At 40.1% G+C, this 25,089-nt stretch overlaps 2 protein-coding genes across 2 annotated transcripts in view; both read right to left on the reverse strand.

The window, feature by feature from the left end:
- Positions 1 to 10,897, reverse strand: part of Dytn (dystrotelin) — a 52,397-nt gene extending 41,500 nt beyond the window's left edge. Inside the window, exons 1-2 of the mRNA XM_051190641.1 lie at positions 10,879 to 10,897; positions 1,773 to 1,847 (exon numbers count right to left, since the gene is read on the reverse strand). Coding sequence (XP_051046598.1) covers positions 1,773 to 1,847; positions 10,879 to 10,897 — 94 coding nt within the window. The remainder of the gene's footprint in view (positions 1 to 1,772; positions 1,848 to 10,878) is intronic.
- Position 10,898: 1 nt separating this feature from the next.
- Positions 10,899 to 25,089, reverse strand: part of Mdh1b (malate dehydrogenase 1B) — a 48,285-nt gene continuing 34,094 nt past the window's right edge. Inside the window, exon 12 of the mRNA XM_051190642.1 lies at positions 10,899 to 11,027. Coding sequence (XP_051046599.1) covers positions 10,899 to 11,027 — 129 coding nt within the window. The remainder of the gene's footprint in view (positions 11,028 to 25,089) is intronic.

A 25,089-nucleotide genomic window follows, 5' to 3' on the forward strand; every position in this document is an offset into this window, starting at 1 on the left:
TGTTCCATCCTCCTTTCCCTCCCCTCTCCCACTCCCAGTTTACCCAGAACATCTCAGGAGGGATTATATGAGCAAGGGGTAGGGGTCAAAACCATGATGGGAAAACAAACAGAGACAGCTCACTTGAGCTTGTGAGAACTCACAGACTCTGGATGGACAGCTAGGGAGCCAGCATAGGACCTACCTAGGTCCTCTGCATCTGGGTGACAATTGTGTAGCTTGGTCTTTTTGGGGGGCTTCTAGCAGTGGGACCAGGACCTGTCCTTAATGCATGAGCTGGCTCTTTGGAACCTGTGGTGGGAGGCCTTATTCATCTTGATGCATGGGCAGGAGCTTGGTCCTGCCTCAACTTGATATGCATGGGAGGCCTTACTCCATGGGAGACAGAGGAAGAATAGATGGGATGGGGGAGGGGTAGAGGGAAGGTGGGGAGGGAACAGGAGGAGAGGATGGAAGGGAAACTGGTTGGTATGCAAAAGAAATTTCAAAATATTGAAAAGAAAAGACCCTGCCTCCCAGAAGATCAAAATAAAATGATATAATAGAAAAGAAAAAGAGAGGCAGAAACTTAAAGAATATAAGTCTAGGGGTTGAAACTCTATGGTGATGAAGTGGGAAAGATATTTTTGCACTGTGCCCTGGGAGGACTGAGCATTAGTCTTTCCTGTTGAACACAGCTTTCCTGTCCACTGTCTAGCTTCAGAGGATATAGTATATTGGAATGTTGTGTACACAATTGCCATCATAAAAAAAATAATCTCCAACACCCTAAAAGCAGTGGCTGAATTACCCAACTCTGTAGGTCTGGCCTTTGACAATATCACTTTTTAAAAATCTTGTTCCCATCAATATTATTGTCTAGAGACAGCACTTCATAAAACCAAGGCTACTCACAAAAACAGTAGTTTATTTCTCACAGGCACACATCTATATTACTATCATGTAGAAAGTTTACAAGGCAAGGAATGGAGAGAAGAATGAAATCGAGCTAGCCCTCTAGTTTATCGCCAACAGAGGGTGACAGACAGAATTAATAAACCATCCCTGTACCACCTAAGAGCTGGGGATGTCAAGAGCCCCAAGAGCGGCTGGCATTTAAAACACTTGGGCTTGTGAAATGATAAAATGCTGTACCTCTCACTACTTCTCGTAAATCACCCTCACAGATAAGGGATCTACCAAGCATAATAAAACTTTTTGTTTTCTGATATTGATTTGAAGGGAAAAGTCTCAGGCAGAGGGGAGCAAGCTTTGTGAACAGTATTTAAATACAACCTGGCCACGGTCTGTAAACTCTTTCATCATTGATCACAAGCCCCTATCGCCTGGGCCTGACATTTGGAATGCTGGGAGCTCCTGTCTTTGGTGAGAATTCTGTATTATAGCAATGCAGATAAAGGTGCTGTCCATTAATCTCACAAGATTCAAATAGTGATAGTCCTGGGTCCTGCTATTTGGAGCGCATGTAATACTTTATCTTGGTGTTTGGGATTTTTCATTTTGTTTTCAAAAATCCTGGCCCACCTTTCCTATTGCTGTCAGTGAAGCAACATATAGGTGGCTTGCTCACAATGTTCTCTCTCGACCCCCATCCTCTTGTATATTATCAACCGTTTAAATGCACAGGTCCAGCCTTCCTGATCCAGGCAGGTACATGAGTAGGACAGGTTTTATTTATTCATCATTTATTTATTTATTCATTCCCCATGAATTGAACATCACACATCCTCAAGATTAGATTGTCTTGAGTGTCAACAAGAAATTGTACTTACATTGGCAAAGAGTTTGCATGCATCGTAATTTGAAGGCTGTTCTATAGACAGAATTCTCAGTCCTATTAAGAGCACCTGAGGAGAAAACATGAAGCATGGTGGATATGGTTTATCTCACTGGCTATATCCCACATCCTGGGAGGGAATCAGAAAGCTTCTGTAGTCTTATTTTGTATTTGAGACAATTAAGATCGATGATGTTATTCTACCTGTAAATGCTAATAAAAGATATGTGATCATTTCACGGCATAGTTTTTTTTTTGTTGTCTCATGACATATTTCTTGTCTGACAAGACTAGTGATTGGTCTTCACAGCTAGCAAAATTTAAGACTGTGGATGATCTCCTCATGTGTTCATGCTGGTAATGCAGTTCAGGAAAGCCTTATAAAGTCTTAAACATGAATTGTTCAATTTATTTTAGGCATCTGAAATTGCCTGCTAAAGTTGGTTATTGATGGTACAAAGCAGTGTAGTCCTCAGAGCGTAGCTACATCTGCATCACCTGGGGCTTGTTACAGATGCACATCCTAACATGGCTGTAGCATGCTGTCAACACACTCCAGGGACAGGCACAGTAATGTGCACTTAAATAAGGACTTCAAATAGATGTGATATAAGCTAAAGTTTTGAAAGCTTCTTTTACAAAATGAATTTATTGATCCTAGAACAATTGTCTAAGGTCCAGGGAATTTGTAAATGACTTTTAGAAATTATCTATAGACAATAATCTCATCTAAAGATCTTGGTATCAGTTACCATGTCTTCCTTTTAAATATATGAATATGTGTATAGGTTAGTATTCACAAATAGAAACAAAAATAAAATTAAGCCTATTATTTTGTGCCAAATCCAGTCAGTGGATACTGACTTAGTTGAAGACTCTCTTGGCATGGTCTGTTTGTTTGCAACAGCAGAGAAGTCAAATGGTTGTTCTAATGTCTGGTATTTTATTTATTGATTCAGATGGGTGGTATATTATAACATGGATATAGGATATTATTGTGCTTTCTCCTCCTACTTTTTAGCAAGGATGCCAAGATATTGTTGAACATATTATGTGGTGAGAAATTCACCCCTCCTGCACCTGTCTCACTGACCATGCCCATTGGGGTGGGGATGGGGCAGATGTGACCTGGAAGAACTAGGTCTGGGGTCAGGAACCCTGGAACTCTCTCTTACTTCCTGGATGGAGAGCATCCGGAGGCACCCTTGGGACTGGAACCTGCTGGTGTTCATCTGTCTCTTTTGTAAGTTATTTCTCCCTGAATAAACATCTATTCAGCCTGTTTTTCCCAATCCTTATTTTTCCACATTAATATTATCAAATTATTCATGATGTGTTTTACCACATGAAATTTACATTTGTGTTACATCTCAGTTCACAGTAGCCATATGTCAAATATTCAAAGGTCATGTGTGGTTAGAGATTGTGTATTGACAGCGCTCTGCTTTAGAGAATGCTTGGGAGAGAAGCTACATGGAGTACTGATCAGGTCCTCAGTTGTTGGCTATGCATCTCACATTCAGGCTGCTAGCTGAACTGAGCCAGAGATTCAGCTGTCATCATTGTTCAATGCGAACAATATCATATGCATCACTTAGGTTGCCTGAGTAGAGTATAGTTGGTAAATAGAAGGTATGGCTAAGTAACAGTGGTGAATTTGAGAAATACAGTCAGTTAATTAACTGAAGAGGATGAAAAATTCAAGAAGAAACACAGAAAGAAAGCCAGTGATAGTGGGAGAAAGCAGTCGCTGAAGGTCAAAGATTGTGAACGTAGACAGAGTTTTCCTGTCCTGACCACCTGTTCCTAAAAAGCAACATAGAGGCTTGATATTGCTTATAAATGCTTGACTGATAGCACAGGCTTGCTACTAGCCAACTCTTACACTTAAGGTAACCCACATTTCTTATCTATGCTTTGCCCTGTGGCTCATGGCTTGTTACCTCACTTTCTATGCTTGCTGGATAGCAGGCTGATGTCTCCTGACTCCCTGACTCCACCCTTCCTCCCATCATTCTTTCTGTGTCACCAAGTTTCTTCTTGCCCCACTATCAGCCAGTCAGTTTGTTTTATTAACAATTAGCACAATATACAGCAGGTGAACTTCAGAAAGCAGAGAAAAGCTATGGGTTTGATACCCACATACCACAAGAACATCCTAAATTATCATCTGTTTATGAGTTTAACTTGGCTCCTGAAGTCTTTGAAAGAGTAGGCTGAGGGTTGTCATGATAGTAGACCTCAACATGCAAAGGACTGAGTGGAGAAGAAAGGTTCAGAATTAACCTCCAATGCATATGATTTTTAGATGACTTTTTCAAGACCTCTTATCCAAAGGGAAGATGAGAAAACCAGATTAAACAGCATGTAACACAAAGACTGAATTGCAGGGGCAGGAGAGATTCTAGAATACATGTATGTATATGTGTATGTATATATGCTTATTCTATGGAGGAGAAGCCAGAAGAGAGAGACTAGTTGTAGACTCAAAGAAATCTAGGACTAGGAAAAATTTGTCATAGCCAAATCCCTTTGGGGTAGTGCATGCCCATATGACATACCTTCACTTCTTTTCTAATGAACTATTTCCCTTAATCTGAGTTCCTGAAATGCTACATTTATTAATGCCAACTTTCCTCTGTCCATAGGGAAACGAAGCCCAAGTCTATACCAATTTAAACTCACAATTTAGCTCCCCACCCCAAACTTGGTTCAAGAAATCCGTATTCAAGGCATCGGGCCAACTGAGTTTTTCCTGCTGGATTTCAACTTGGAAATATGGATCAGAGCAAAAATCACTCTCCTGTCAGAGTTTGCACCTCGAGAATGAAACCAACACAAAGAAAAAGAGCAGAGATGTGCTGGGTGCACTGCTGCCTGCTGATGGCTTCTGAGCATAGCATTGGCTAGTCTTGCCTTTCACTTTGGCATCAATTAACAGAAGCAACCATATAGATTTATAATGTAAAATGTTTTTCTCAGTGTAAAAGATGCAACATGGATATGTGTTAGGCAACTTACTCTACCACTGGGCTATACTGCTCCTCCAAGTCCTACTTTGTATAATATGTTGCTTTAGCATATATGTACACATTGTAGATCAGTTACACAAATAAAACCAATATTTGCTTTACCTAACACAATTATACCTTTTTGGTGGTGAGAACAGTTAAGATCTGGCCCCTTAGCAACCGACAAGAATGCAATGCATTGTTGTGATATCATCATCTCATTATAACTCTCCATGGAGTTATCGATAACACAAGATAAAGCCTCTTTGAACAAAACTTTCTGTTGCAGCTGAATATAGCTAACACTAGTAGAGAGAGAGGCTGGATGGGAGAGGGTGCACAACTGAAGGGATTGGCTTCACTGAGTATCCCATCCCTACTCCCCAAAAGGAAGACTAATATAAAAAGATCTGATGGTGGTATCTGTTCTTGTCTGAGAGCTACTGTTTTCTTTATGAATGGGGATGAGTGTGATTTTTTTTCTTCTGTCAACATAGCATAAGCAAGAGTCATCTGCAAAGAGGGAGCCTCAATTGAGCAAACACCTCTATTATACTGGCCTTCAGTCAAGTCTGTGGGACACTGCTTGATGTGTCAGGGCTCAGCCCTCTAGGGATGGTGCCACCTCTGGGAAGGTGTTTCTCAGTTGTACAAAAAGGCCAGTCAAGCAAGTGGGGTGCTCAGTAAGGTAGTAAGCAGCTTTCCTCCATGGCTTCTGCTATAGATCTCGCCTTGAAGTCCCATCCTTACTGACTTTAAGCTGTAACATGAAGTAAACCCTTTCCTTTCTCAAGTTGCTTTTGATCATGGTATTTATCACAACAATAGGAAGCAAGAGAAGAAAGTGGGTATAAAAAATTGGGAATAATGAAATTAGGATTAATTAGAACTATGAGCAAGAGAGGAAAAATTTTGTAAAATTTGGAAAGAGATGTCCTCGTGTTTTGTATTTTGAGCAACTTGTACATTGAATATTTTTTGTAATGACAAATTTCAGCTAAATAGTTTGTAACCATAATGTTCCCTCTGGGGCAAATGTTTTGTGTATAGCTAAGCTCTGAGCTCAAGACTGATATATTAGTTATGTTAAGGAGGAAAAGACTTGAAAATACAACTAATTTCAAATTTAACATCAGTTGATTTCTAAGATTCAGGGCATTGGGAATAAGTGGGCTACTGTGCAGGGGAAATTTTGTGATTAGAAACACAGCTGGCCCTTCAGTCTTTGCTGAGTGAGCCCCCAAAAGGAATGAAATAAGGAGGAGCTCAGTGGATTTCACTGACTCAGGCATATGCAGCAGGAGAGTTATAGTAACATTCTTTGCTTTGCTTGTTGTCCAGGCAGCAATTGGAGAATTTAAGTGGTGAGAAAGGTAATATTTCCTCAGTCAATCCTGTGTGTGTTTCCAAGACCAAGCTCTTCTAATTTGTTAGGGGAGAGCCAAGGCTTCTTTGAATTTAAGGAGCAGTCCATCAAATCCACTCTACTGAGGCCCTCATGAAACAGAATTTAACAAGCTTGCATCCTAGTGAGTGCAAAGTCAAAGTTAGCACTGCCAAGAAATAAAACAATAGAGAAAGAGTTATTGCTGACAGCCATGCTGACCATGGGATTTCTTTTCAAGGATTGTTTTCCTTGAATAAAGAAAACATGAACTTTTATTTGAGAAGAGTAGAATATCTATATCTATATCCGTACCTGTCTCTAGCTACATTTCTGTGCAGTTGAGGGGCAGCCACATTTTGAACATGTTAAATGGTACATTACTAACACATTTGTTTTAGAATCACCAGTCTAGAAGCAAAGATAGCAGGGACATTTTTGGGCATGCTTAGCCTAAGACATAGAGCACATTCTTGAAAGGTTAAAAATGTAGACATTTTTGGACATGCTTATCTTGTGCAATAAAGATGACAATCAGGACTGCCTCTAGGCATGGTCAAACATCATCAAGAAATTTTATTCCATGTTGCCAGAAGGTCCTGTGTAGACTGCTGAGGAAGAATTGTCATTAACAATTTTATTCAGCTACAAACCCCATACGCAACAATATTGCCTGGGCAATATTAACTCACTGATACAATAATGGTACATCTGATGGAAGATGTCATTCTGTAAATATGAATAAAGCCCTGTTGGCCAATAGGAAAGCAAGATAGGTGGGATCAGGAGACAAGGAGGATTCAGGGAGAGGGAGGAGGAGATTCAACAATGTAGGACCAAGAAAGTAGATGGCCAGACCCTCTCTCTGGTAAGATAAGACCATGTGGAAACACTTAGATGAACAGAAATGGGTTAATATTTAAGACAGAGCTAGCCAATAAGAAATGCTAGTAACAGGCCAAAAGCTTTATATCTAATACAATATCTCTGTGTGTTATTTGGGGCTGGTCCGGCAGCAGGACCAGGAAAACTACTCGTAACACACATCTCTTATGGTAACAATTGCTTTCTGATAGAATGCCTGTTTCCCTGCTTCAAGGAAGAAATTCATAGTTGCTACTACTGTGAATCCAGCTGAAAATCCCATGTTTGGGTGGTTCAGCAAGGCGCTGCTGAGCCAAGCCATCCATCTTTGCAAAGTTAGAGCATACTATAAGCCATAGTCTGAATTTAGCAGGTGACTATACTTGAAATTTCCACATCTGCAATTCAATAGGTGAAGGATCAAAAATAGTCATAAAATTGTACCTATAAAGAACACAGACTTTTTCTTTAAATTAATCCTCAAATAATACATAATAAGAACTATTTCCCTGGAATTTGTATTTTATAGGTATTATACACAATATAGGGATGAGTTTTGGTAAGGGTCAGATATGCATATATATGTATATGCAAGTGCCATGACATTTTATATGAGGAATGCAATAATTTAGAGATTTGAATCTCTTGGGTCTTAGAATCAATTCTTCATAAATACCAAAGAACCCCCAATTGTGTATTGATTTAATAAGCAAAGGCCCCTATATAAAGTAGATATAGGGGTCTGATCTAAGACTGTTATCCAAGCAAGAGACAATACCCTGACATCCTTCATGTCTGGTCTTTCTCAATAAGCATTACACCAGCTAATTACAGAACCACAGTTTGCTCTAATTCTTTTGGGTTCAGTGTTTCCTTGTGCTTTTAATATGCTTACTTTTCAGACAACATTAGAGATTAGGACAAGGCAGGAACATCCTAGCATTTTTATGCAGAAGGACACACTGAGAGTAGGCATAGAAGAGCAGAAATAGTTTACAAAAGTACGATATCTTGCACTTTTGTCCCCCATGGAAATCGGCAGGTTTCTGTGCCCTGCTTTCTCTCTGATACATCAAGCAGATATAGAGAGTCAGCAAACCCAGGGCCTTGCGGGTCCCCAGCTGCAGCTTCTACTGAAGGAGAGGCATGGAGCTGCATAGCCATCTGGCCCATCATTCCTGTCAAGTGATGCTTTGCAGCGTCATCTGACGAAGCTATGCAGCATAACATGGCAAGCTGTGATACAATGTACCGTGGAGAATGTGTGAGTATCCCAGGTGCCCTTCCAGCCCCACCTCCTCAGGGCTCCATTATTACTTTTTGATGATAATGGGAGCAAACTCTAGAAAAGGAGGAATGGCTGTATGTCTCAAGCTTTAAGCTATGAACAAGCAGTTTTAGATGATTAAAGTTAAAATAACACAAGCTGTCTATATTTTTGTTCATAGAAGCAGTTTGAGAAACAATTTTGGCTTAAAACCATTCTTTTTTTTTTTCTCAGTCACATTATTGTGTTTATTTTCCACAGATACCAAGTTGAATATGACAATATCTCTTTCAATTTCCCATCATTAGTTTGACATCCAGTAATTCACATGGTAGGCTAGTGGTCATCAAAACATGACCCAAAAAAGGCCCGTTGGTGTTGGCTGGGAATTTGCCAACAATGAACATTCCCAGACTTTACCCCAGAAACACCAAATCACAAACTTTATAGACAGAACCCAACATCTACCAAGCTCCATGAATTCATTCCGAATTGAGAAACATTGCATTTGAGGCGAAATTTGGACTGTAAATAGGTTATCTGCTGCTTTGTTCTTAGCATATTGTTAGGAGACCTCCAATTTGAAAAGGCCAAAGATAACTTGAAACATTTACATTGTTGTTTTCAACAAATAATATGATATTATAGAATTTTAAATCAAACAACTATGTTAAACAATCTAGATTTGCTAAGGAAATAAAGATGTAAATAAATTCAAAACTAGAAAGGCCATCAACCACTCTGGGGTTTACCCTGGCACTGAGAGATGTTGGGAAGAGGGCAATTAGTTCTCCCCATATCTATTTACCAAATATCTGTTTTGGATAGCTGGGGATCTCTCTCTCTCTCTCTCTCTCTCTCTCTCTCTCTCTCTCTCTCTCTCTCTCTCTCTGGTCCAGGTTGGACTGTAAACTTAACTTGACAATAAAGCATGTACAGAGATGTTATTTTAATGACAGTATACAAGTATTTGTGATAAGAACAGTATGGCAGTTCCTCAGGAAAATGGGAATTAGTCTACCACAGGACCTGGCAATCTCCCTCTTAGGCATATACCCAAATGATCCACATCCATGCAACAAAGACTTGTGCTAAACTATGTTCATAGCAGTATTATTTGTAACAGCAAGAACCTGGAAGCAACCTAGATGCCCCTCAACTGAAGAATGGATAAAGAAGATGTGGTACATCTACACAATGGAATACTACTCTGTGGAAAAAACAATGGAATCTTGAAATTCGCAGGCAAGTGGACAGAACTTGAAGAAACCATCCTGAATGAGGTAACCTAGTCACAAAAAGAGGAACATGGTATCTACTCACTCATATGTGGATTTTAGACCGACCTAGAAGGATCACCAGCCTATAATTCACACCGCCAGAGGAACTAGGATACAAGGTGTATTCTAAGAGATTCATATCAAGTTCCTCACAGAAGGGGGGAGGGACAAGTTCTCCAGAGCACATGGGGAGTGGGGGGCAGTGAGTGGAGAGAGAACTAGGAGAAAGGAAAGTGGAGGAGAGGAAAGCATGTGGGACTAGGAAGATTGAGCCAGGGGAGGAATAGAAGGCAGGAGGAGAGAGAGAGAGAGAGAGAGAGAGAGAGAGAGAGAGAGAGAGAGAGAGAGAGAGAGAGAAAACATAAAAGAGGGAGCCATTACAGGATTGAAGAGAAAACTGAACCTAAAGAAATGTCCAGAGACCTACAAGGCTGACTCAACCTAACAAGTTCAGCAACCATGGAAAGGCTACCATAAATGCCCTTTCCTGATAATGAGATCAATGACTAACTTAGCCACCATTATGGATCTAGTACCTGTTGGAAACAGAAGCAAACACCCACAACTAAACACTGAGCCGAACTAGAACCCAGATGCAGATGGAAAGGACAAGACCATGCTGCAGAAACACATAGAGACAGCTGATCTGAACAAGGAAGAGCTAACAGGCCCCCAGACTGATAGCTGGGAATTCAGCTTGGGACTGACTCAGTCCCCCTGAACATGGGTCTCAGCTAGAAGGCCTGAACAGTCTAAGGGACCTCAGACAGTGGAACCAAGATGAATTCTTGGTGCACAAAAAGACCTTGCAGACACATCCCCCATGAAGGAATACTCCCTTAACCTAGAGACTTGATCGATTTAGATCACCCTTCCTGGATGGCATTACCCTACATGTTGAGTGGGGGTGGATGGGAGGGGAGGGTGGTTGGGGTGCATGTGAAAGGGGGAAAGAGGGAAAGAGGAAGGGAGGGAGGGAGAAAGGAAGGGAGGGAAAGGGAATTGGGATCGATATGTAAAAATAAATAAAATAAAAACATTTTAAAAAATAATTACTTTAATGCTAAGTTTTTTTGTTAAATTATTCCTGGCATTTTAGAGACATAAGATTAAATATTCTTCTTCATGTTATGGATTTCTGTTAAAAATCGAGGTGATTGTTTAGTTATCCAATAAATTACTTTTACCCCCAAATTTGCCTGATCTCTACTCCGTGACTTGGAAGTCTAAAACAACGTCTATGTCTAAATTTTTGTCCACAGTCTATGTTGAAAAGCCTAACAGTAAGTGCTCACCTTGCTTACAAGGGTCCATCTCATTGATTTCCTGGGATGATGGGACAGATGGCAAGACAGTCCTTGTAACTAGAAATGAAGCCGTGTTTTCTGCGGAAGGCTTCACAGCGGAAGGATGATGGATGAGGGGCAGCCAACAGCTTATTCACCTGTGGAGCAGTGAACACAGCTGTTCAGGGAGACTACCACATGCCTTGGGGGCGCGGGAGGGGGTGAAGACAAGAAGCCCTGGGGTAGAGATTCCTTCTGCAGAAACCTGGGAATACTTCAATTAAATTAAAACTTAAAAATCTGAGACAATTTCATTTTAAAAGTGGACTGAATTACATTGGGAAAAAGTATTAAGTTTACTTGAATGCTAAGGGCCAAGTATGAAGCCCCCAATTGTTTAAATTTCTGATAGAACTATATCAAATAATTCCATATATATAACTTCTAGCAAATAGTATCCATGTGTCATACATATACATTCGTATTTCAGTTTAGAAAAGTCAGTGGACCAGCTCCCTGGTTAATAGTTTTATGTAATTGTTTAACATAACATGGTTCTTATTTAAACTATACTCTTTCAACAAAAGGGATGTTATGCTTGGGCTAGGGAGATGGCATGGTGGTGCAGAGCATTTGTTGCTCTCACAGAGGACGTTTGTTTGGTTCCAAGCACCCACATGGTTGTTGGCAGCCATCTGGAACTCCAATTCCAGGAGATCCAACACCCTCCACTGACCTCTATGGGCACCAGGCATGCATGCGTTGCACAGACATACATATAGGTGCGATGCTCACACACATAAAATAAAATGAACAATCTAAAAGGAATTTAAAAAAGAATGCCACATTGCAAGAAATATTTATACAATTCTAATAAAAAAAAAGGCATATTTGTTATTCAGGCAGTGGTGGCACATGCCTTCAATCCCAGCACTCAGGAGGCACAGGCAGGTGGATTCCTGTGAGTTCAAGGTCAGCCTGGTCTACCCAGCAAGTTCTAGGATAGGCTTCAAAAGCTACAGAGAAACCCTGTCTTGAAAAACCAAAAGCAAGCAAACAAAAAGAGATACATTTTCCACTCCTCCAGTGAGTGAATGGCTGGAAATAAAACTCATTTGGCAGACAAATACAATTTTAAATAATCAGATACTGATTCCATCTTTCCTTTAAAATATGATAATAGGCTGAGGGAATGTAGCTCAATTGGTAGAGTACTTGTTTGGCATGCGTGAAGCCCCGGATTTGATCCCAGACCACAGGAAGTGAGGATAGTGATGAACGCATGGCCATAATTGGGAGACAGATTCAGGGGGATTAGAAGTTCATAGCCTTCTTTGGCTATACAGCGAGCCTAGTCCATATGACATTCTGTCTCGAGTTTTCAAAAAATGAAATGGAAAAAAAAATAATGGCAATAGTGGCAACCCAAGACTTGATAAGACCTAGGATGTTTTCAAATATTTCAAGTGGTATCTTTTTGGAAAGATGCAGCAAGAGTTATTGTATAGTTACTGCAGTATAGTACAGCAGGGTCCCCACATGTACCCCGTGAAGCCCCAGGCCGTGTGGAGAGGCAACCTCTCATTTAGTCTGAACAGCCGGAGATGCACAGGACAGCCTCTTACCTTTCTTAGTTTCCATCACTGAAGCTGTGACCCCACCATTTTGGGAGTAGGGAAGGCTGAGGAATAGTAGATTCCCAGGTACGGCATTCTCACACAGGGTAGGTTTCTCCTTCTGAGTGCTCAGCAACTAGGGGAACATCAGTGGTAACTGAAGTTGCACTATTTTTAAGAGCTCTGAGAAGTCTATTCATTAATATTAAAGATCCTGAATAATTCAAGGTCACTCATTCTTCTCTGTTTCAAAGGGTCATTTCTGTATCAGCTTCAGGTAACAGGGAGGGAAGTAAAATATCTTCCAGTGCTGTTAGGAGATTAGGGCTTGGGAAACAATAACAAAGACCCAAGCCTCAGGCGATGGCACCCTGCAAACCAAATGGAATCAAAATAATTTTATTATTATTTGCTAAATGCAGAGGTGTTCTAACTCATTTTTAAAGCCACTGAATATAATACTAATCATCAGAAAGATGCTAATAATTTTTAATCAATTCACATGTCCTCCTAAGTTATAAATATAATTATGCCTTATTTCTAAAGAAGTCCAGACTTAAAACTTAGCTGTCTTAATCTTGTCGGAATCTTCACAGAGTATTATTACACAAACCAAATATATTAAAACTTTACAGTAAGGAATCTTCAGGATATCAACAACTAGGGAATCAATTGTCACTTATTACAAAAACATATGAGGTTGCCCAGAGGGTTCAGTGGGTAAAGGAACTTTGCCCCAAGCCTGAGGATCTGAGTGATCCTAGAATCCATGTGAAGGGAGGGGAGCACCAATTTCTACAAATTGTCCTCTATCTTCCATACACACATATTCATATACATAATACACACACCCCTCACACACACACACACACACACACACACACACACACACACACACACACACACACACGAGAGGGGGCAGAGGCAGAGGCAGAGACAGAAACAGAGAGGAATAAATAAAACATAATTTCAAAACTGAACAAACAAAGCACTTGAACCCAAAGCACAGGCATGTTAGTTCATGTGCAGTAGGTGTAGCAGCTGGGGAGCCAGGGTACCTGAGAGCTCACGTTCCCCCATGACAAGAGCAGGCACAGCCTCTCTGGAATGTTCCATAGTTAAGATCAGTTTGGAATGAGTATGAAGCCAAGGATAAGTAGTTTATCCTTTTGTTTTTGAAAAGTATTCATACCTCACCGCTAGTCTATCCAAAGTAGAAACTTGAGATTTATTTTTTTTTTAAAATGGAAATTGATAAATGATGGGGGCAGGAATGGGAACAAGCAGGGATGGAAAAAGTCATCATTTGTGTCTATATAAGCCATATTGATTTCCTGTGAACAGGTAAGATGAAAATTCAGGAAGAAAGCAAATCTATTTTGCATTAAGTCTCCACCTGGCTGAGTGCAGACTTGGAGGCAAAACCTTATGTAGATTTGCACATTCAATCAAGCCAACATAGTACCCAATACCATCAATGGAAAAATGTCTGAATGTTTTTCTAAATGCTGCCATGCTCAGATTTGGACAGATAGGTACCATGGATTGATTCTGTCAATCAAGAATCTGTACCCTTAAAAACAGCTGTTTAAAGTCCTAAACCAAACAAACCTAAATTAGGTCATTTTTAAACACTAAGAATGATTAAGGTACACTGAAAGAAATTTTGGCAAATTGACCATTGGCAGTCTTAAGCTTGGCCAGACTTCTGGACTTATTGAATTCTGATTAGTGGAACTTTGTAGTTATTATTGCAAACCATGACTCAAGTCCAAAGTCAGATCAAGGCCTCCTCTTTCCTTCTAGTACCTCCTCACCCCTCCCCTCTTTTCCCTTTTCTTTTTGTGTTTTAGGTTATGAATCAATCCAGTTGCCATTTTACATTGAAAGCTACTGGCAAGGTATCTTTGCTAACGTGTCAATTTCTGAAAATGCTGATTGGTAATTGAGTCTCTCTGTCTGAAACAGCTTCAGCAAGCAAGCAGGTAGCGTTGGTCAGGCTTCCTCTTCCACCATGACCTGCTCTGGGGTGACCATAAGGATTCCAGGCCAGCCAGAAACTAACTAGGCGATGGCTCCTCATGACAAACAGGTACTGTTGGAATCAAACAAACAGGACACTGCTCACTCTCTGTTTAATACATAAATGTGAAAAATGTAACTGGAGAGAGAGCAAACAGAGACTTGATATGTTATAATTAAATCTATGCAGGCAGTCCTAAATGTAAATCAAGAATTCTGTATAAATATGTTTGTATATGTTGACTTCTTTCATAAAAAGGCTACGTTGCCTCAAATGAACTAAAAATAAAATGTTCTGAGCCCACATGGCTGCATGCTTCGAGTCTTTGCAGCTTTCAAAACAAAAGATTCTTATGCTTATTATAATTAGAAGACACACCAGCTTATCAAATTCACTTTATGAAGCCAGCAAAAAAATTGCATAATGAAATAAAGGATTTATGATTCTATCTTTCTATCTATCTATCTTTCTATCATCTATCTATCTCTGTCTCTTTCCATCCATATATATGTATATATATATATGCTCACAAACAGTTTATGGGCCAGTATTATTTATGTCTTTAAGAGAAAATCCTAAAGAAACTGTAAGCCATGTGTTAAAGGACTACTGTACCAGAGTAGCTTTAGTTCTAGGGATACAAGCAAGGGTGTCTGATATTTTAGAACTGATACCACAATATACTGGTAAGTCAAAAAAGAGATGTCTGGAAGTTTTAGCAGAGATTATACAGGTATTTAGTATAAATATTATTTTTATAAATTAGTTAAATTTAAGTGACACAATTTTATAAATTGGTACACAACACAATGTTTTAAGATGCATATACATTGAGGAACACATAAATTGATCTAATATGTTTCCTCACATACTTTTTGTTGCCACAGAAAGCATACCTAACTTAATGATATTTTAAACTACATTATTATCATCTCCATGTGGTTATGACCTATTGTGCAATATGTTCCTTAGGCTTAACTTTTCCTGTTTAACCAAAATTGCATGCCCCTGAACTAATTAATACCCTAGAGAACTTGACCTTACTGTCTACTTGAGTTGCACAGAAATCTACATATAAATAAGATCACACAGTACTGACTCTGTGTGCCTGGCTTTAAGTTATGTAAAAATGTTCTGTAGGTTCACCAACATTGTTGAAACAACAGGACTTTCCTTTTGAAAAGGCTAAAAAGTATCATCTTGTTACTCACTGACATTTGACTATTGTGGATCATGCTATTAAACATGGATGTGCAGACATCTCATGTGTTCATTTCCTTTCCTTTGCATATATACTCATTAGTGACAGTGCTGACTCATAAAGTAGTTTAATTAAATTTATTTCCCTTTTTCATTTGTGTGTGTGTGTTGCTAGATATGTACGCACATGTATCTATGCTCATGTGTGCGTGTGTGTAGGTAGGGATGCACACACATGGACCTACAAGCATGTGGAGGTTCCTGGCTGATGATGTCATTAAAGCAGAATCTCTCAGCCAAACCCAGAACTCACTGATATGGGTAGTTTTGCTAGCCAGATTGCTCTAGGAATCTCTTGTCACCATGCCCACCCAGCATTTATGAGAGTTTCTTGTGATCCAAACTCTAACAGTCCTCCTGTTTGAAGGGAAAGTGATTTTTACCATATCTCCAGCCCCTATTCTTATTTTTCTTAAGCAAGCTCCATGGTTTTCATAATGGCTGTCCTAGTTCATGTTATTGTCAATGATGTAAAACTCTTTCTTTTTTTTTTTGGTTCTGTTTTTGTTGTTTTGATAATTTTTTTAATTTAATTTTGAAACAAGCTTGTTTTACATGTCAATCCCAGTTCCCGAACCCTCTCATCCTCCTTTGTCCGCCCCCCCACCAACCCCTACCCCATTCCCTTACCCCCATACCCTGGGGAGGGTAAGGCCTTCCATGGGAAGTCTTCGAAGTCTGTCATTTCATTTGGGGCAGGGCCCAGGCCCTCCCCCATGTGTCTAGGCTAAGAGAGTATCCCTCTATGTGGAATGGGCTCCCAAAGTCCATTCCTATACTAGGGATAAATACTGATCCATTACTAGAGGCCCCATAGACTGCCCAGCCCTCCTAACATTTCTTTCTTTCTCATTGGTCTTCCTCTGTGGTCTTCCACCTGTTGAGATGCCATTAACCAAAACTAAGAGATATAAAGCTAGTATCTCTCAGGTATGTTGACTTAGAGTCCTTTGGGAAAATCCCCATGAATGATATAACAGAATCACACAGTAGCTCTATGTTTAGTCCCCCCGCCCAGGGACTTCCGCACTGATATCCACAGTGGATGGACTAATTGACAGTTCTACCAGCAGTGTATAACGTTCTTCTTTCCCTGCTCTCTCACCAGCATTTGTTGTTTTCATAATGGTTTTCATAATGGTTGCCATTATGACTATGACAAGGTCGAATCTCAGAGTAATACTACTTTGCAATTTTTTGATGGCTAATGATATTGAACATTTTTTAAATGTCTGTGGGCCATTTTTATTTCACATTTTAAGAACTGTTCTTCTTATTAACACATTCACTGAATGGGTTACTTGGCTTTATTGTTATTTAGCTTTTTGAGTTCTTTATCTATTCTAGGCATTAACCTTCTCTCAGATGGTGGAGATTTCCCCCTGTTCTATGGGTTATTTCTTTACTAAATAATTGTTTCTTTGTTGTTTAGAACCTTTGGAATTTTGTGCAATACCATTTGTCAAATCTAGATTTTTACCTTGAGCTATCAGCATGTCCTTGCCTGTGTTTCTATCTTGCAGTGTTTTCCTCTAACAATTTCAGAGTTAATGTCTCACATTAAGGTCTTTGACTCATTTTGAATTAGCTTTTGTACAGGGTGAAAGATATGGGATGTAATTTTACTCTTCTACACACGGATATGCTTTCCTGACATCATTTCTTGAAGAAGCCGTCTTTTCTCCGGTGTATGTTTTTGAAGCCTTCGCCAAGAACCAGGTAGCTATGACCGTGTGGTTTTATTCCTGGGCCCTGTACTCTTGTGTGTGTAGGCAGGTACATGATTTTCAGCCAGCAAAACTGTGGTGAATTTTTGAGGCTAAAGATTCAAATAGAACACTTACTGTTGCTGGAGTTTCTTGTCCCACCATGTCCTGCTGCTTTAGCCCCCAAATGAACACACAAAGACACTTTATTAATTATAAAACTATTGACCGATAGCTAGGGCTTGTTATTGGCTAATTCTGTCTTAATATTAACCCATTTCTATTAACCTAAGTATTTCCACATGGTCTTGACTTACTAGGGAATGCCCAGACCTGTTATTCCTTTCGCAGCTATATGGCACCCTCTCATGGTGCCTCTCTCCCAGCATTCTCCTGGTCTCTTAGCTCCACTTATCTTCCTTCCTCTACTGGGTATAGGCCAAACAATATTTCATTCAGCACCCAATAAGAGAAGCATATATACAGAAGGACAATACTCCATCAAGTTACAGCTTTGATGAGAATCTTTATGGCTATATTATATCATGACAGATGGCCCTATGAAGGGAGAAACATGCAGAAGGGAGGGATTACCTAGTAAAACAGGAAGCTACACTAGATACAAATCTTGTTCTTTTTTATAACTAATTTGGAGGCCCACAGAAGTACTTAAATCTTTTCTGAGCAGTGATTTCAATGACCCCACACCTGGGACCCAATGCTTGAATCTCTCATCAGTTATTAACACTGCCACACAGAAAACAAACCGACCTTTGAGGGGCAAACCAGCTCACATCCACAGTGTGGTGGTTTGAATGAGAATGGCCCCCATATGCTCAGATGTTTGAACACTTGGTCTACAGTTGCTGGAACTGTTTAGGGAGGATGAGAAGGAGTGGCCTTGTTGGAGGAGATGCTTCACTGGGGTTCACTTTGAGATTTCAAAAACTCTGCCATCTGCCTCATGCTTGTGGAGTCAAGATGTATGCCTCAGATACTGCCCCAAGGCCATGACTTCCTGCCTATTTTCCCCACTCTCCATTATTATGGTCACAGACTCACCCTTTGGATTGTAAGCCCCAAGGAAATGCTTTATTTTGCAAGTGGCTTTGGTCATATTGTCTTATCACAGCAATAGAAAAGTAACTGGGGCAAACAGAAAGTACTGAGAACTCAATTTAAGATTTTGCAAACACAGACATAATCACGGATGTATATGAAAGTTGATTTAGTAGCATTGTTTGAAAGTGACTAATGCATATTTTTCTTGAACAGGATACATTAGAATTTGTGGCCTCTTTTCCAGATCGAGTTAGCATACTTACAGGAAGAGAGGAGTCTGGGTGCATTCTTAAAAATGCTTGTGGCACCTGTAGTAAAGACCATGCATCTCTGTAACAGCAAACTGAGAGACTTGTGATTAGATATCTCTCTGGGCTCTCAATTTCTGCCCAGAAAAAGTTAATGAGAGGGACCGAGCAGATGCTCACATTGGGAGGTTACCAGTTTGCAGCCAGCAGCTCAGCTGCAAGCTTGGGTAACCTTTCCATGTCCTCTGCAGCCTGACAAAGACTGCAGCTCTGGGCCAGTACCATCTCAGAATTAAAAATGTTCGCTGTGAGGCCAGAAAATGAACAAGTTGAAGGGTGTATATGACCTTTCTCCATTTGTATATCATGGAGGCTCAGAAGTCTATTGCCATTAAATAAAAATCATTATTAATCCAGAAGACTGTTAAACTTAAAGAGACCCCAGTATCATGGATTTATGGGACCTCAGGAAAGGAAGATGTTTTGCAAGAAGCAGCAAGAAGCTGAGGCATGATCAGGTAGCGAAGACTAATTGGATGGTGATGGCATTAAGAAATCCTAAAACAGTTTACCAGATTGGATAAGAATCCTGCAGCCAGAACATGAAATCTGGACAAAAGTGTCTGGGGTACAGGTGTGCATGTCATGAATCCAAGGAATGGCTGGTTTAATTGACTGCTCAGCCAACCTAGGACAGTGGTCCTCAAATTGTGCTCCCCAGAGCAGCAGCAACACCTGGAAATATGTGAAAGTGCAAACTCTCAGGCTCCTCCTGAAACCACTGGTTGTCATAAATTCAGTGGTCAGTCTTTGCTCTTCTGTTTCCTTTTTTGGTTTCATGTAGCCAGGCTGGGCTTGAACTTGCTATGTAGCTGAGCTTTTGCTCTGAACTCCTGATTTTCCTGCCTTCACCTACTAAGTGCTAAGATTACACTTGAGTCCACCATGCCCAGCTAAGCAGACTGTTTTAACTGGTGAGTTCAGTTGGCACTAATGTAAAAACAAACCAACAACAAAAACTACTGGTATAGGATTGATGTATCTTGATATTTACTGTCTCTCCAGCCAGCCTAGGACAGTGATCATCAGAGTGCCCTCCTCAGAGTGATAGCAGCACCTGCATTGGGAAAATTATTAAGAACTTGAGACAATTCATGTTTTAAGCCTGGGTGACTGGGGTAATTTTTTAAAAAAAATTAGGTACATTTTCAAAATTCCTCTAAATCCACACTTAGAAGCTATTTCTCTATCAAGTTATATAGATGCATATGTAGCTCTGTACGAAGTTATCTATAAGCAATAGAAATCCCCCAACTAACAGGGGTTTAAGCCACAAAGTTTAGTATTTCACCAAAATGTAGAGTTGGTCTTGGGTTGGTTGAGAGGCTTTTTGAGCTGATCATGGCTAGGATTTCCCCTACATCTTGCATTGCTTATTATCACTTTGTTATTCTTTTTTTAAAGATTTATGTATTTATTATATACAGTGCTCTGCCTACATGCCAAAAGAGAGCACCAGATCTCATTACAGATGGTTGTGAGCCACCATGTGGTTTCTGGGAATTGAACTCAGGACCTTTAGAAGAGCAGCCAGTGCTTTTAACCTCTGAGCCATCTCTCCAGCCTAATCACTTTATTATTCTAATGATGTTTCTCCTTGTGCCGACAAATAGCTGCTAATAATGTAGGCATTGCATCTTAATAGGATAGCCTTATAGGAAGGAAGTATAGACCTTCCCCCCACCCAGACTTTGAGAAGATTTGTCCTTATATTGCATTGTTCAAAACTGGATCATATGCCAAATAATCCAATTTTTAAAATGGGGTACAGATCTAAACAGAGAAATATCAACAAAGGAATCTGAAATGGTCAAAAGACACTTAAGGAAAAGCTCAATATCCTTAGTCATCAGAGAAATGAAAGTCAAAACAACTCTGAGATGCCATCTTACACCTGTCATAATGGCCGAGATCAAAAACACCGATGACAGTGCAAACCCTCGTCCTTTGCTGGTGGGAGTGCAAACATGTACAGCCACTTTGGGAATCAGTATGGCAGTTTCTCAGAAAACTGGGAATCAGTCTACCACAAGACCCAACAATATCACTTTTGGGCATATATCCAAAGGATGCACACTCAAACCTCAAGGGCAATTGTTCATAGCAGCATTATTCTTAATAGCCAGAACCTAGAAACAACCTAGATGCCCCTCAACTGAAGAATGAATAAAGAAGTTGTGGTACATTTATACAATAGAGCATTACTCATTGGTAATGAAAAAAAAAATGATGGCATCTTCAAATTTGAAGGCAAGTGGATGGAACTAGGACAAACAAAACAAAACAAACAAACAACAACAACAACAACAAAAAAAACAAACAAGAAAAGAAGCATCCTGATGAGGTAACCCAGACCCAGAAAGACAAATTTAATAAGTACTCACTCATAAATGAATATTAGACATAAAGCAAAGGATAACCAGCATACAGACCACAACCTCAGGGATCCAAGGTAACAAAGAGGACCCTAGGAAGGGGACACAGACAAGATCTCCTGAGTAAATTGGGAGTGTGGGGGGCATGGGCAAGGGTGGAAGGGGAGAGGCGGGAAGGAAGGGGAGTGGGGAAAATGTATAATTCAATAAAAACAAGTTAAAAAATAAATGTTAACAGTAAAAAAAAAAAAAAACGGGGTCATATGACCACCCCTAGATCAATTGCTGTCAAACAGGACAATGGTACACACATCAATATTCATAGCCTCGTATTGGGCTCATTGGTTACTTTATCAAAATAAGAATTTTATTAGCTAAGAGAATGGAGGCAGAGCTCTGAAGAGAGTTGTGGGAAGCCACAGCCCCAAGATGGTGCCTAGCTGGATGCCAGGTAGTCCGAGCTTAGCTGTAAACAAGCTTTATTTGGAAGTGCTTGATGGATCTGGTGCGCTTCCTACTTCTGAGGCCTATCTGGGATCGCCAGGTGGCATGAGCTGATTGGGCAGTGAGCACACATTTAAGGGCTTGCTGGGGCTGGGGGAGGCAGAAGCTGATGTACAAGGTTCCTGAATAAACTGCTTGAAGAAGAGTCGTGGTTGTGTTTCCTTGCTGGCCGAGGTAGACACGATGGAGAGTAATAGCAGTGTCTTCTAAAGGTCAAAGGCGTGTTCTAGCTTTTCTATTCAGTATATTGAATATCCCTCTCTGGTGCCCTTACCGTTTCAGCTTTAAAAACACTGAGAAAATTATTTTTGATAATTTTGCATTAATGCTCTTTTTAATAGCAAAAAAGCAGATGTGAGATTTCCCAAGTTGGCCTATTATAGATTAGGCTGCTCTAAGAACTAGGCATCAGTTAAAAACCTGGATCTCCCTAAGGGTGAGGTGAAGCATTACCTTTGAATAAGTAGCAAATACTAACACTTTCCTCCCACTATAATCCATAGCTTATAACTGGAAAAATTGTGTGATAATATACAGTTGATTAAAGTGAAGTTGTTTTATTCACACACATAGTAATCAATTCCAGAACATGCTATACTGGTCCAAAGACAGGACATAGTTCATACTCATGCTAAGAATGTAGCTGACTGCTAGCCTGAAGAGGAGAAATCTCTGCCTCTGTTTCTCTATAACTCCTTGGGTACTCACCAGTAGGAGAAACCAGCCAAGTATTCGCCTGGACAGGGCTTACTATCATGGGGGTGGAGGCAATCAATAAATGTCTGGGCCACTATATTGGAAGGTGGTATGTGTCTATGGTTGCATTCCCTGTTCCAGCTCCTCCACCTTGTACTGTGTGCTAAGTTAGTCAAAGAATTGATTTATGGGGGATGCTTTGGCTGAAGACACATTTACTTGGCCCCAGATTCATTTCTCAGATTAATTCAGTTTCACCAGAGACAAGTTCTGCGTGTTAAGGAACAACATGCATACACCTCATGTGTGACAGTCATATAATTATTGTTCTTTGTGGCCACCCTCTTTTGGCTGAGTACCCCATGTGGAGAAGTCAGGGAGATGGTAGGATAGATCACAAACCTCTGCTCTTGATGCAGAATCGGGGTATTTGTACTGAGTACCAATTAAAGAGTTGATGTTGGAAGCAAACAAGCTAGTCGCCTTTTGAAATTATCCATTTATTATCACGGTATGGAAGCCCGGCAGAAGCCTCTGAAACATCCTGAATTTCCAGACAGCAATTTACAAAATGCGCAGAAGGCTGCCCTGCTTCACTAGATGCCTGAATGCCTGAACTTTCATGGGTTCTTAGCAGCATTTGTACAAGGTCCTCTGAATGCTGAAAATGTATGACAACATTGATTTGAGTAGTACTGCTTTAAGAGAAGACTGCCAATTTACTTACATGGTGTGATTCTATTGGGAAAAAAAAAATGCTTTTCCTTCAAATTCAGACCATATCATATGTCAAGTAATGGAAGTCTAGTTAGTCAATATTAACCAAACTATATAATTTGTCGCAAAGACACTTATACCAAATATTTTCAAAGGAAAATGGCCCACACCTGGGTTTTTGGAAGGTGGTGACCTGACTAGCCCAGAGGAGCCATGGAGTTTTGTAGTCTTCTTGGTTCACCATCATCTCAGTTCCGATGCCAACTACTAATCCTTCTGTCTCAGCCAAATTTGTTTGTATGTGGAGAGGTGATGGGAGAGGTCATTCTGTATGTTTCTCATACTGGTTAATAATAAAGCACTGTTGGCCAATAGGAAAGGAAGATAGGAGGGACTAGGAGACAAGGAGGAAATAGGAAGTAGTAGGGGGAGTCAAGATGGAGAGTCTGGAGAAAGCAGTATGCCGCCGGCTCCCCGGTAAGAGAAATACATAGATCAGCAGAAATGGGTTAATAATTAAGGCAGAGCTAGCCGATAAGAAACAAGTAACAGGGCCAACAGAATTATATCTAATACAGAGTCTCTGTGTATTATTTGGGGCTGTCGCAGCAGCAGGACAAGACCGGGCGGCGGCAGGCAGAAAAAACCGTACACCTTACAAATGGCGCCCACGTGGCTAATAAGAACTTACACTTAAAATTCAACAAAAGCTTAAGAAATGGTTTTACAAACAAAAGAACAGAGACAAGCAAGGTTTCTTGGTAACAGCATTTTTCTCAGTTGAACTCTGCTTTGCTAGAGACAAGCAGATATTCGCTTGGCTCCTTAAGGGAAGATTCCTGACTCAGCATATGCGGCAAAAAACCGCAAGGCTTTCAAGAAACTCTGCTAACAATTTATTGGTGTGTATGAGAGATGGCAATGGCAGTGACCACATCTCCAAGCCGGCAGCATGCTTTCTGGGTGGCAGCGCAGACCAAGGTGGTGAGCACAGCTCTCAGTGCTGGCGGTAAAAGTACCCGCCACCATCTTTGGTAAACCACGGCAGAAACAAAGACTTTCATTTTAACAATGTTGTTGTTTAACAGATAAAGACTCATAGCCATAAAAAGATAAAGATTTACAGTAGAGACAGATTCACATTAAGAAAAGGTGCTAAAAGTTTACAGTGTGTTTTAAAAAAATACATAGGCTTGGGAGACAAAAATAAAATGGTTTTAAATAGACAAAGAGGAACTGGGTGTTGTAGCACACGCCTTTAATCCCAGCACTCGGGAGACAGAGGCAAGCAGATCTCTGTGATTTCAAAGTAAACCTGGTATGCAGAGTGAATTCCAGGACAGATAAGAGTTACATAGAGAAACTCTGTCTCAAAAAATAAAAAGTAAAAGAAACAGAGTAATAATAAAGCCACATAAAGATGAAAAGCTCAGAGAGAATCTGGTTACTGTATGGCATTATATTGTCTTTATATCATTTGACTGCTGAGGAAACAACAACTGTTGAAGGAAATGCTGCTGGATTAATTCAATTTATATATTTTAAAAATGCTTTGACTCAAAAATTTAAGTCTAAGGACAAGTTACTGGGGAAAAGGATTTCTATTTTTGTTTCAACAGGAAATAAAAAGCTGTGGATTCCTTCCAGACTAATGTGGTTTGAGCAAGCCAGACCGCCTGAAACAGAGTACCAGGTGATCCTACATTCAAAACAGCTAAACAAAACAGCCTTACAGACTACAGCCAAGATTTCTACATCTTCTCAGGATCCCCCATGACAGTGCCCCCTATCAGCAGGAAGTAGTTGGAAAGAACGACGCCCAAATTCCCAAATATTGTTTATAAATGTTTGGTTTCATTTAAATGGACTTGGTTATAAATGGGTAATGATCGCAGCCAATTATTTTTAAAGGTAAAAAGGGAATTATGGTATTGATATGATTACTTTGTTTTG

The sequence above is a fragment of the Phodopus roborovskii genome, unplaced genomic scaffold (assembly GCF_943737965.1).
Source record: "Phodopus roborovskii unplaced genomic scaffold, PHOROB, whole genome shotgun sequence".
NCBI lineage: Eukaryota > Metazoa > Chordata > Mammalia > Rodentia > Cricetidae > Phodopus > Phodopus roborovskii.